We start from the raw sequence: 12,991 nt of genomic DNA, 5'->3' as shown, positions 1-12,991 counted from the left end.
AATGATGGTTCCACTTACAATTTTTCAGCTTTACAATGGTGCAAAAGCAATATGCATTCAGTAGAATCCATACTTTGAGTACCCATGCAACCATTTAGTTTTGTACTTTCAGTATGGTATTCAATAAATTATGTAAAATATTCAACACTTTATTATAAAATGGGCTTTGCGTTACATGATGTTGCCCAACTGTAGGTAATTGTAAATGTTCTGAGCACATTTAAGGAAGCCTACGCTAAGCTATAATGTTTGGTAGGTTAGGTGTGTTAAATGCATTTCTGACTACAATATTTTCAACTTATCAGGACATAATCCATCATAAGTAGAAGAGCATCTGTACCTGATAAGTTGCTTCCTTGTTTCTGACATCAATTCTCTAGGTTATTTAAGGTTTTTTATATTCAAGTCCCACAATGATATACCCATCTCTCCTCTCTATTATTCAAATCTTTTATACATATATGTGTGTGTTTGTGTGTGTGTGTATATATATATATATATATGCTGGTTTAGAGCATATATCTTTTTATGCATAATTTTTGTCTTCCTCAGCTTTACAGTGAATAACCGAGGGGTAAAACCTGGATTTTCCTTATCGCTCCCTCATATTCCAAGATACTGGGAGGGTGTTATGTGCTCAGTAAGTCCTCAAGACTTGACTATGTTTCACTAATAAAAATCATTTCAGTTTCTAACTAGCGCATGTATTAGTAAAGGAGTTGACTGATAAAACATATATATCTCATACATATGTCAGATATATTATCTTATATATATATCTTTCATTTGATCACATTTTCTTAAGGGGCTTTTCTGTATTTACCTCTTCAACATTACTCTATATTCAATTATTTGGTCTCTATAAAAAAGGGTTACAATTCCTCTACAATGCATTAACTCCAAAGAGAAAATACTGTTTTCTAATTAGTTTTACTCTCCTATATGCTATTATATAACTCTCTAATACTTCTGAGACTACTAACATAGATGCAATAAATAAGATTTTGTATTATATTTATGAATATGGTTAAGTATGCCAAATGTCTCCTAATTACTAAATACTTAATACAGCTGGTCCTCAAATAACATCCTTTTGTTCAACATCATTTTGTTCAATGTCCTTTCATCCTAACTTTTTTTTTTTTTTTAAGAGACCAGGTCTCGCTATGTTGCCCAGGCTGGAGTGCAACGCCCTCATCATGGCTCATTGCATCCCTGAATTCCTGGGCTCAAGTGAACCTCCTGCCTCAGCCTCTGGAGTAGCTGGGACTACAGACATGAGCCCACCACTACCAGCTACTTTTCTTGTAGAGATTAGGTCTATGTTGCCCACGCTGGTCTCAAACTCCTGGCCTCAAGTGATCTTTCTGCCCCAGCCTCCCAAAGTGCTGCGATTAAAGGTGTGAACCACCACACCCAGCCCATTATTAACTTTGATGAGAAAAGAAAATCAATTTCCAGCTGGGCCACTATCTGTGTGGAGTTTGCAGGTACTCTCCATGTTTATTGGGTTCTCTGGGTACTTGGATTTCCTCCCACATCCCAAAAATCTGCATATTAGGTTCACTGGTGTGTCTACATTATCCCAGGATAAGCGAGTGTACAAGTGAGGTGTGGGTGTAGGTATGAGTGCACCTTGCGATGGGATGATGTCCTGTCCAGGGTTGGTTCTTGCCTTATACCCTGAGCTGCCAGGATAGGCTCCAATCACCTGAGACTGAAGTGAAGTAACTGGGTAGATAATTGTCTTGTTTTTATTACTCTTTCTTAAACGTGTTACAGCTTACATTTATTTCATTAATTAATATTAGAAGTGTTTTTGTCTTTATTTAGACATTTGGTGATATTTCTGTGACCATAAATATGCTATAGAAACTTAACTCTTGTTTGTATCAGTTACCCTATGGTAAAACTGGTTTCATTATGTGTTGTTTCACCTAAAGTCACAGTTTCCAAGAATCTATCAATAATGCTAGGTGACCTATAAGAATTACATTTATAGTATACCCTATTACTGTGACTATGAATGTATAACTTGTTTTGTTTCGAGAACCTTTAGAGTAAGAGTGAACTCTATTAACAAAGCTATGACTTCCAGACAGAATAAATTATAACAAAGCTCAACTCTTACCTGCTCTTTTAAAATTTGTTTTTCTACTTGAAACTAGAATGGGCTACCATTAACAGCAGCAAAACAAGTAGAACCCAGCTCCTCTGTACTTTGGCCAACACTTAAACAGCTCCAACTCTGTATGTTATGAGGAATCTTGAATGTCCTAATCAAACCTGCTCTCTAATCAAGACTTTATTTCTAGACTTTACAATTTGATTTTACTCACACATACAATTTTTACAAATATAACTTTTTAAAAAATGGTATATTTTAAATAAAATCCCTACAATTGTCCACAAAAGAGAGATGGCCAACGAGTGACTGGCAGAACTTGGTGTAGGAGACACTGTTCAGAGGGCCCAGTCACATCTTTCCCTCAAGAGCTGTGCTTTCTAATACCCAGAGTACAGCAAGAACAGAAGTTAAAAAAGCAAGAAAGACAGTAAAAGATAAAACCCAGTCCTTCAAATCTTAAAAGGATGCCTAATTTAGGCATTCATTTGAGTTTCAGAAAAGTTCTGTCAAAGGTTCTAGTGTCTCTTGGTATGCGGTTTCAGGAATATAAAATTCACTAATAAAATAAGCCATAATTTCAGCATGTTGTCTAGTGCATTAAAAAAAAATTTAAGAAAGGCAAGATTATTTTAATCACACGGATGAATCCCCATGGTAATCTCAATTTTGAACCAGTCTCTAAAATAACCAAGTCAATTCGTTGTAACTATTAAGTCTATTACTTAAACTAAAACCTATGTTTTAACGTTGGAAAATAAGCAGTAACATGTAACACCTATCACATCACTAATACAATTTCATCCAGATTTAGGATTCTAGATGGAATTGGTTAACAAAAGGGAAATTCTTAAAAATAACTCCATCTTAATCAAAAAAGCAGTTTCTAACAACCCAAAAATACATTATAATTACAAATAATAATTCTAAGTTAGCTAAAAGTTGATAATTCTATTACTAACACCTTTTTATTCTGTTCACTCTGTTGTTTTAAAAGTGAAATGCCTATTAAATTACAATGCTTAGAAAAAGGTGAATTAAAAATGGGAATTTTCAATGAAATAATTCAGGATTATCTACCTTCTGCTTAGATATATGTTATATTAGTCTCTGCTGTGCAAAACAGAGTTAACATTAGGCCTGTTCTCTCCCCTGCTGGAGTCCCTGGTATCTAGAATAGTTAAACTGATTAAGCATTAAAGCTGGAAAGACTGTGGAGTTATCTTGTCCAACCGCTCATCTTCAAATTAGAAAAGTGAAGTTCGGGAAGGGAGAAATGGCCAGGCACGGTGGCTCACACCTGTAATCCCGGCACTTTGGGAGGTTGAAGCGGACGGATCACCTGAGGTCAAGAGTTCGAGACCACTCTGGCCAGCATGGTGAAACCCTGTCTCTACTAAAACTACAAAAATTAGCTGTGGGTAGTGGCACATGCCTGTAGTCCCAGCTACTTGGGAGGCTGAGGGAGGAGGATAACTTGAACCTGGAGGCGGATGTTACAGCGAGCCGAGATTGTGCCACTGCACTCTAGCCTGGGCAACAAAGCAAGACTCTGCCTCAAAAAAAAAAAAAAAAAAAAAAAAAAAAGTTCCGAAATTCCTGTTCACATTCACAATGTATAGTAGTAAAGTATGGACTAAAATACAGGAACTCCTAACTTTTTCATCAGGACCCCTTTCTTCCTCTTCAATTAGCAGCCAGGGAGGCTCAGGCTGCCCAGACACTCCCAAAGAGATACATTCAAGCTGTTCCTTAACTTTTAATTTACACACTCTATAATTAACTGACTTTAAAATTGTTAATTTACCTAAGTCAAAACAAATACAACACAGAGTTGAAAATTTTACTCTAAATCCTCTCTGCCAGTAACAGGAAATCTAAACTGAGCACGAAATAGTATTAATAACAACTTTCTTTCATATGCTCCTACAAACTCCCCGAATACTGTGTGTCATGGACTCTAAGCATCTTCCATAATTATTGTACACTCTTTGAAATCCTTGACTAAGCCCATTTTACAAATCTAGACATGAAGGCTGAGACTAGTTAAGAAATTTGTCTGTATTATAGAGCTAAGAATAACCAGAAACAAAATTCACAATCCAACCATTGGACTTTTCTGAATCTCTTCTTGTGCTTATAGCTACGCTGCATCACATACATTTTGTGCTAATCTTTTTCCTCTGTACTAGACAAGGGTATCTTGTCATCTTTGTATATTCCAAATCCAGTGAATTTTAACTTCTATTTTTCCTTACTACTCAAGGGGAAATACATTCCCAGCCTAAACTTTCCACCAGTAGTGCCTTACTCAGGCCAACATCAATACAATGATCCTGCTAAGCATATCTTTCCCTCTATGCCTATTTAAGAATCCCTACCCAAAAGGTCTGATTCAGAACAGAAACAAACTACTGTTAGACAACTGTTACCACCTATATTAGTTCAGCAGCAGAACTAAACCATTTTGGTCGCATAATAAATGAAGACTAAAGTCCAGATACCATGTACATTAGAAACTGAAGGGCTTAACAACCTAATCAAGCAATGAGAAATGCAGAACAAGCTCCTAAAAAATAAGCAAGTGAGCAATTATAATTATTCAATCAATCAATAAGTATTCACTGATCTGTGTGCTGGAACTTATAAAAATTACAATAGACTACCGAGGCATAAAGTCTACCTCCAAGAATTAGAATGAGGAAACAAAAAACTAAAGAAAATAAGCAAGTTAAAACAAGTGCTGAGGAGATAAAGGAAATAAAGATTAAGGTTGATTAATAAAAATGGCTTAAGTATCACTAAATCTTGAAAAAACAAACCAGGTGAGTATGGCAGGGAAAGATAATGCTCAATAACATTATCAACCCCAATCCATATAGACCAGATATGGCTGTAGAGACGTAGTTTAATGTTTTACTTTTCCCTAATCCTTAGTTTCTCACTTATTCAGGACTATACATGCTGAACTCCACTTAGCAAAATTGCACATACTCTTTATATAAAATTAATTGAATTACACTACATGAAAGGCAACAGATATAACTACAAAACAAGACCTAGTAATCTTATTTATAACCTTCTTAAATTGTTCTCCCTTCATAATACTACCAGCTAATGAATGGCTTCAGAACTATTTATGTAAAAGTACATATCATGTATTTATATATCACCATGAAATCTCAACTTCCACAAAATGAATTTTGTGGTAAAACAAAAGATTTACTGATGATTTACCTCCTCCATGAAGCCAATCACCAATCCAGAGTCTCATTAACATTTAGGCATATTTGCAGCGAATGAGAATAAAAATATGTTTCTTTCTGCTGGTGGTTACAATGCCTGCCTTTATTGAAACTCCCTTCCCTCACCTTCTATATATAACTGGGACTAATTTCTGCTGGAGACTTTAATTGTTCTTGAATTCCCAAAGTACTCTCTTAATTTAGGCCCTCATCATATTTCACCTGCACTACTATAAAACAACTATCTGATTTCCCTTGTCTTTCCCTCACAATCCTCAATCCACGTTCTATACTGCCTCCACCTTTCCCCTGAAAATTTTCTAAGTCAAATATGATCTTGTGAGTCCCCATTAAAGAGTGCAATACTTCCTCAATACTTCTTAGTGAAATGTACACTGATATCTTAAGCGGTCAGAGAAATGCTGTACTAAAAGAATTTGGTTTAACTTAATTGAGCTTCAATTTGCAAAATATAGACCAAAAATTGAAGAAAAATCTATTAAGATTTCCAATGTGCTCAAGGATTATCCTATCAGACAACGTGGTCTTCAGCAGTGGTTTTCAAACTGTGATATACTTTAAAATCTTCTGTCAAGTTTGCTAAAAATAGACATGTCCAAGCTTCACCTCATATCCAGTGATTGTGAATATTATCTAGGAATTGGGTCTAGGCATATGCATTTCTCATAATCTCCACAATGATTCCAATGCATACCTAAATCTGAGAGCCCAAGCAGAAGCCCTTCTTGCTCCCTAAGAAACCTAACAAACTTACTAGTAGGTCTCCTAACTTTTCAAGCTGTTTCATACCTCTCATCAGCCTAGGGAGTACCTGTTTAAATATAAACATTCAGTTATCCATTTTAACAAGCTTTTACTCATCCTCTCTCCCACCATTCTCTCCTTTAATCCCCTAAACCTTTATAAAAATAGTTTCCATATATTTACACAGTCTCAATCCACACAACTACCCATGAGATAGTATCCTTGTTTTACACATGAGAAAACCAAAACTGGGATAGGAAGCTTAAGAAACTTGTCCAAAGTGACCCCCAGTTTGAACCCATATTTGCTATTACATAGCGAAGGCATTTTCTATTGTGAAAAGTAGCCTCTTACACATCACTCTGAAGCACTGACTTATTTATCAGTTTACACGTTTCCCTTTTTAGACCTAGTAAACTCCCTGAGGACAAGTATCAGCCCTTCTAGATTTTGACCTCAACATTTAATCAATGCATGTTTGTTGAATGAAAGAAGATATGAAGCTCCTCCAGAGCTAAGACTGTAACTGCTTCTGTTTCATTTCTTGAATTCTTAAATAGAGCTCTGAGTACACTTCTGCCTAACACATTTGGTCTGACCTGTAAATCTTACTGCTGGATTTATTATGAGACAATGTATTTCAGTAATGTTTTAAAAGACAAAAAAACCCGGCATAATCAGCAAAGGGAGGAAAAGATTATTTCAAAAATTAAAATATTACTCTTCATTCTCTATTAACTAGGGACTTGAAATTTTGAAATTAGTATTTGCAACGACTTATCCCACAAAAGCAGGCAACTGACACAGTGTGATTTTTAAATGACAGAAATGCAAAAGGTAAAGTTAATTAATAAAAGATGGCATAAAGAAATTAAGCACTGAATACTGACAGCCTATTCAGCAATCCACTTACACTAACCAACGTGCAACATCATTTTTCCCTATTACAGTATTTTTCCCCATCTGCCATTTTTTGAAACCAGTAAAACTACAGGTAAGCACAGAACAATTATTATACTTGTGTATAAATGTAATGTCCTTTCTGCGTAAAGTTAATGTGTGTGGTATGTAGAACACAGTACGACTACTTCCTTTTTGATACAGGTTACACAGCTAATCTACTAAACCAGCAACTGAATTTTTTTTTCATTGGAGGTAACTAACATTCAAAGTGCTGGAGATTTTCCTAAACTGAACATATGCAAACATTAGTGGTGCTTTAAGAATCTTGTATTTTAATTAGTTTTTGGTGAAAAAGGCAAAGTGGTTATTCCTTTAACACCACTTTTGGAAATAAATCAGTAACAAGAAAAAAAAAACACCCTTCTAAAACAACATGATGTAGTGGAAAGTACAATGGCATAGGACTAGGCATGAGGAGTCCTGGTTTTCTGGTTCTGGTTACAATGTTAAACTGCTGTATGACTTGGGCTCATTGGATCAGTTCTCTCATTTGTTGAAAAAAGTGTGTGTGAATGGGGAGGGGCTTAAAGTTGTTACCCAAAATTCTCGTTTTGAGCCACTCCTCTTGTTTCATCCTTCTAATCAGGAAACTCAATGTTCTCTAAGGTCTAAGTTCCGAAATTTGAAACACATCTGAAATTGTATGGAACGATTCAATCTCCAACTGGATGGCACAAGATACAAAGGGTGGACTTCTATGAAGTTAACAATTAATCCAAGAACTTTCCAGAAATTGTCTAATCTTAACTTTGTAAAGAAGCAGGTGAAATCTGGTTTGACATTAAAGGAGTTATAAAATGGTATTGCTCTGTTGAAATTTCCGTGTTTTCTGGGTTTCAGTGACACATACTCTGCAGGTGCTAGCAAACAAAGTGGAGAGAAAGGGACCCAGCCAGGATTTCAACAAACCACACTTCAACCCAGTCACCGCAGTATGATTCCGACAAGGCCTATACCACAGAGCAGAACCTCCCCACCCCCAGAAGTGCCAGTAGCCAATGTAATGAATGCTTCCGTCAACAACACACATTCCCCTTCCCAGAGCATAACTGCTCGCTCCCAACTGGCCATCTGGGGTTGGAATTGGCCGCACAGCACCAAACTAAGAATCCTTCTCGGCCCCAAAAACCAAGAACTACCAGAGATTGAGGTTTCCCTGCGCATGGCTGCGGGGAGAGCAGCACCCCCTCCGACCAATGGGGAAAAAAATCAGTGGGAAGGAGAGTAGAAACCAGGCCTAGACAAGGTTGCTGGAGAAATAAATCTTGTTTCTCTTTAACGAAGAGCAATAACATTTTTTTACCCCCTCTAATCTGAAGAGAGCCCAGGCTCTTGCACTCGACTTCATTCCCTCCTGGAATCCTAATGGGAGGGTAAAAACCACCTTCCTTCCCCGACCTATCCACTCCTCAAACCTGGCATTGTTAAGGAAGGTACCCCCAGATCAAGTAGGAGGAGGTGACGCAAGAGCTAGAACAAGGACCCAGATTCTGGGACCAAGCGACTCTTGCAAGAAAATCCCCTTGTGGCGTGAGAGTAAAGTTTTAACCGGCAGCCAGGGCGCGGACCGAGGCCCGGCCAGGCTGGAGGACAGGCCTGCGGAGGTGACACTCCCTTGTTCCCCCACAAGCTCGGGGAGGCGGCGCCCGACCGCCACAGCCCGCACCCAGGGAGCAGGGCCAGGGCGCCGACGAGGGGCCGGGGCTGGCGGGAGGCCTGGCCGACAAGCGGGACCCTCCCCGCGCCGCTCCCGCCTCCTTCCCCACTCCCACTTCCCGGCCCCCAAGTCCGGGCCCGTGAGGTAATGTCAGGGGTGGCGACGCGGTTCTTGTCCACTGACCACACATTTCTTGCCGAGGAAAGTGAAGAGGGACTCGTTCTCCTGTGGGGTGAGCAGCAGGGACCCCACGTTGGTGACCCTCCGCGGCGGCGGCGGCTGCTGCTGGACGGAGCTCATGGTTTCGCCGGCAGGGTTGGGAGGCCAGGGCCGGGAGGCCAGGGCCGTCTCCTCCGGCGAGTGGGCGAGAGCTCGTTCCCCCTCTCGGTGACAGGGGCGGGGAGAAGCGGAGTCAGAGGCGCCACATCTCGCAGCTCCTCCGGAGCGGGGAGGAGGAGGAGGTCAAGGGACGCAGACGCCGACGGCGAGCCACCTTCGGGCCGCGCTGAGAAAGGGAAGCTCCGAGCTCCCGCCCGGCCAGGATAGGGCCGGATGGTCGTTGTCCTCGCACTCCGGCGACTGCGCTAAACTCCCAACTCCTCCCCCAACCCTCCCGCAACGGCGGCGGCGGCGGCCGCACAATCCAACATGGCAGCGGGGACGGGCGAGACCACAGGACGGAGGGAGCGGGGGAGCGCACCGGAAACGCGCGGCCGGGGCCCGGGAGGAACCCCCCCAACTCGGCGGCGGGCCTCGCCGCGCCGGCCTGAAGCCACGCCCCCTTCCGGCCGAGGCGCGGACCGCGCGGAGCTAAGTGGAATCCCGGTTGGTTCGGGGCGCAGGCTTTCAACTTCGTCCTCTGGCCTCTGGCATCTCGGCTTGTCGGTTGGGTACACAGACTCAGCTACTGCTGCTTGAAGAGAAGATGGGTGGAGACTCCTCGCCGTCGCTGCGCCGCCGCGCCGCCGGCCTTCCTTGGGCGGACGCACACCTTTGTGAAGCGTCAGTGAGGAGCCAGGGCCCGTCCTTGAAATAGCTCTTATTTCTCAAGCGCGGCAGCGTGACGCTTGCTCTGCGGGTGCGAGAGGCCTGCGATCTGAAGACTGAAAACTGGGGAAGCGATGCTCTCCCCTGTGCTCCTCGCGGGCTTCGCTAGGAGCCGCAGGTGCCTGGGATTTTCTCAAACTTTGTCCAAACTTCAACTGTGGGAGTGGAGGAACAAACAGGCCTCTCCCAGAATTGTGAAAGAGATCGCCCTGATGGATGTAACAAAAACAAATGCACTTGACTTCCACCGCCTGCCTGGCGTGTCACGTGGGTTTAATGTATGTGTCATATTTAAATTCAAAGTATTTTCTTCTAAGGGCCCAGGACACATTTTTTTTTCCCTTTATCGTGAATTGGAAAATAGCCCAGGATATTAAAAGTTATCTAAGATAACCCCCTTTGTTCTGTAAGTTAAACGGCTTAAAATGAAATTTTGGAATCTAGAGACGATGATGCAGACTGCAGTGAGTTATCAATTATGCATGTCACTGTTCTCCACATTAAACATTTTTGTTGCATAAATTCATGTCTGGTAATTGCTTAATTTCAATAAACAAAAAAGTTATATGTTAAACAAGACATCTATAACAATTACACTTTGGTAAAATTGTTGGATGTTAACATCTCTGATAGCGCCAATAGAAATCTCTGATGTACTAACCAGACGGATAAACCATTATCATGCACTTTGAAAATAATTATAAAGTATTAAAATTAAAGCTGTCCTTAATGAAATAGGCTGAGCAACAATAAATTTACAAAGGAAGGTAAGAGTGGATAGCATTGGGAAGTCTCACATAAAATATGGAGATTTCAAAGTGAAACTTGATTAATAATGTTAGGGTAAAAAGTGAATTAAAGCAACAGGACTATTTATAAAATAATTAGATTTAGAAAGCAGTAGTAGAAATGGAAGCCTGGAGTTGCTTCTAAATTACAGATCTAACAAAGCTAGAAGCTAAATCAGTTTGTCTTTTATCAAAACTGCAACCTCTGTAAGTTGAAAGCATAGTGACAAGAGAAAGCATTACAAATTCTTGAGAAATAATAGAAATTAAAGCTCTTCTTTTCAAACCTGTGAACAAGTATAGTGCCAGAAGTTTAAGATTCAGATAGACCCAAGTTGTAGTTCTTGTTATGAATCTTATAACCCAGTGGACTTTGGACAAATTACTTCTCTGCGTCTCAGTTTCCTCATCTGTAAAATGAAAATAATTTCTGTTTCATACAAGTATAGTGTAAATAGGGGTAATTACACCTACTTTGAAGTTGTAAAATACAAAATTACAACTAGATAGGAGGTATAAGTTCTAGTGTTCTGTAGCACTGTAGGATGACTATAGTTAACAATACTGTATAGTTTCAAATAGCTAGAAGGATATTGCATATTCCCAAAACAAAGACATGATAAGTTTTTGAGATGATAGATATGCTAATTACCCTGATCTAATCACTATACGTTATATGTATTGCAACATCACTATGTACCCCCATGTACAGTTATTGTCTATTAAAATTTTTTTAAACTAAAATTATAAGGCATTAAAAAAAGATATCACATGTAAAGTACCTGATACATAGTGGTTACTCAAGTATTAGTTGTCGGCCACTGACAGTCCTTGCCTATGGTCTGTTCTGCTTTCCCTGAGCTAAGGGATCAAGACTTAATATATGTATTCTTACCTTTGTTTTAAGTCTGACTGTTCAAAAATGCCCTTCAAATTTACAATTGTACATAATTTTTCAAAACTATAGTGAAGAACTTGATAGAGTTTCTGATTAGGCCATATATTATGCCAAATAAGTTACATATATCCCAGAATGCCAAAATAAAACTTTTTAAAACTGTAAATCCAGAGATAGAATCCCATTAGCTTCTAATTAATAAAAACTGAAAGATTAGTAGCCGGGCGCGGTGGCTCAAGCCTGTAATCCCAGCACTTTGGGAGGCTGAGACGGGCGGATCACGAGGTCAGGAGATCGAGACCATCCTGGCTAACACGGTGAAACCCCGTCTCTACTAAAATACAAAAAACTAGCCGGGCGAGGTGGCGGGCGCCTGTAGTCCCAGCTACTCCGGAGGCTGAGGCAGGAGAATGGTGTAAACCCGGGAGGCGGAGCTTGCAGTGAGCTGAGATCCGGCCACTGTACTCCAGCCTGGGAGACAGAGCCAGACTCCGTCTCAAAAAAAAAAAAAAACAAACTGAAAGATTAGCAAATTTTATGTTAGAAATACCAGCTTTTAAAACTTGTAGACCACCAAACTATTTTGAAGATAGGAAAGAGTAATGGGAGAGGGCTGTGGGGAAAAAAAAAAAAAGGCCATGTGATGATAGGTGAATGGACAGTAGCTGCCTTGAAGAATATATCTCATTCTAAGAATCACTGAGTTCCAGTCATTTCACAACCTCTTACTAGCCTAGACTATCTATTGTTTTATTGATTTTCTTTTCTTTCAGGAAATTTTATGACTTATCTAAATGCAATTTTTCTTTTACTATTTGCCCTTGTTCTGTTTTCTTTAAACTTGGAGATGGAAAATTATGACCACAGTAGACTTTTTTCCTCAGGTCCAACCTTTCTTTAATTTTCTCCAAATGTTTAATATAGTCCTTTGTCCACAAAATTGCAATTTAAGTTCTTGTCTTCTACCCTCCATTGTTATTTTGTTTTCTCTGGGCTTTTCCAGCTCTTGATGTTGAAAATGTAAGCATGAACATTTCACTGGAAATATGACTTCCTTACTCATTTAAGCCTGTGAACAAGCAGTATTTGGGGATTCCCCCCTTACCATACATAAAGGATTCTATTTTTCCATACTCATCCTGAAACCAAGCAGTACTAGCTGTTTTTGTTTCAAAAGTTTTAGCAAGTCCTTTCTTTCATTCTTGATAGCATATCTGCTGTTTGGCAGAACACAAGACATCTTTTCTGTCTGTTTTCTTTGGCAAGTTATTTCCTTATCTCAAATTCTTTTTACCCAGTTTGAGAGATTGGATTTTATCCAGGACATAAGCATTCTGTTTCCCTTCAACAGAGTATCTTGAAGTTTGTAAGCTCAGTTAAGAAGACTAGGGATTTTATCTTAATATACATATAAAATGCATATGCTAGAAATACCAGCTTTTAGAACTTGTAGACCACCAAACTATTTTGAAGACAGGAAAGAGTAGTGGGAGAGGGCTGTGG

At 39.8% G+C, this 12,991-nt stretch overlaps 1 protein-coding gene across 1 annotated transcript in view; it reads right to left on the bottom strand.

The window, feature by feature from the left end:
- WASL (WASP like actin nucleation promoting factor) overlaps positions 1-10,304 on the bottom strand; it is a 64,886-nt gene extending 54,582 nt beyond the window's left edge. The window contains 1 exon segment of the mRNA XM_017863763.1: positions 8,939-10,304. Within this exon segment, the coding sequence (XP_017719252.1) occupies positions 8,939-9,055 (117 nt within the window). The 5' untranslated portion in view covers positions 9,056-10,304.
- Between the last annotated feature and the right edge of the window lie 2,687 nt (positions 10,305-12,991).

Source organism: Rhinopithecus bieti, unplaced genomic scaffold (assembly GCF_001698545.2).
Source record: "Rhinopithecus bieti isolate Rb0 unplaced genomic scaffold, ASM169854v2 scaffold_70890, whole genome shotgun sequence".
Taxonomy (NCBI): domain Eukaryota; kingdom Metazoa; phylum Chordata; class Mammalia; order Primates; family Cercopithecidae; genus Rhinopithecus; species Rhinopithecus bieti.
The sequence above is the reverse complement of the archived record's forward strand: the minus strand, read 5'-3'. Positions and strand labels throughout refer to the sequence as shown.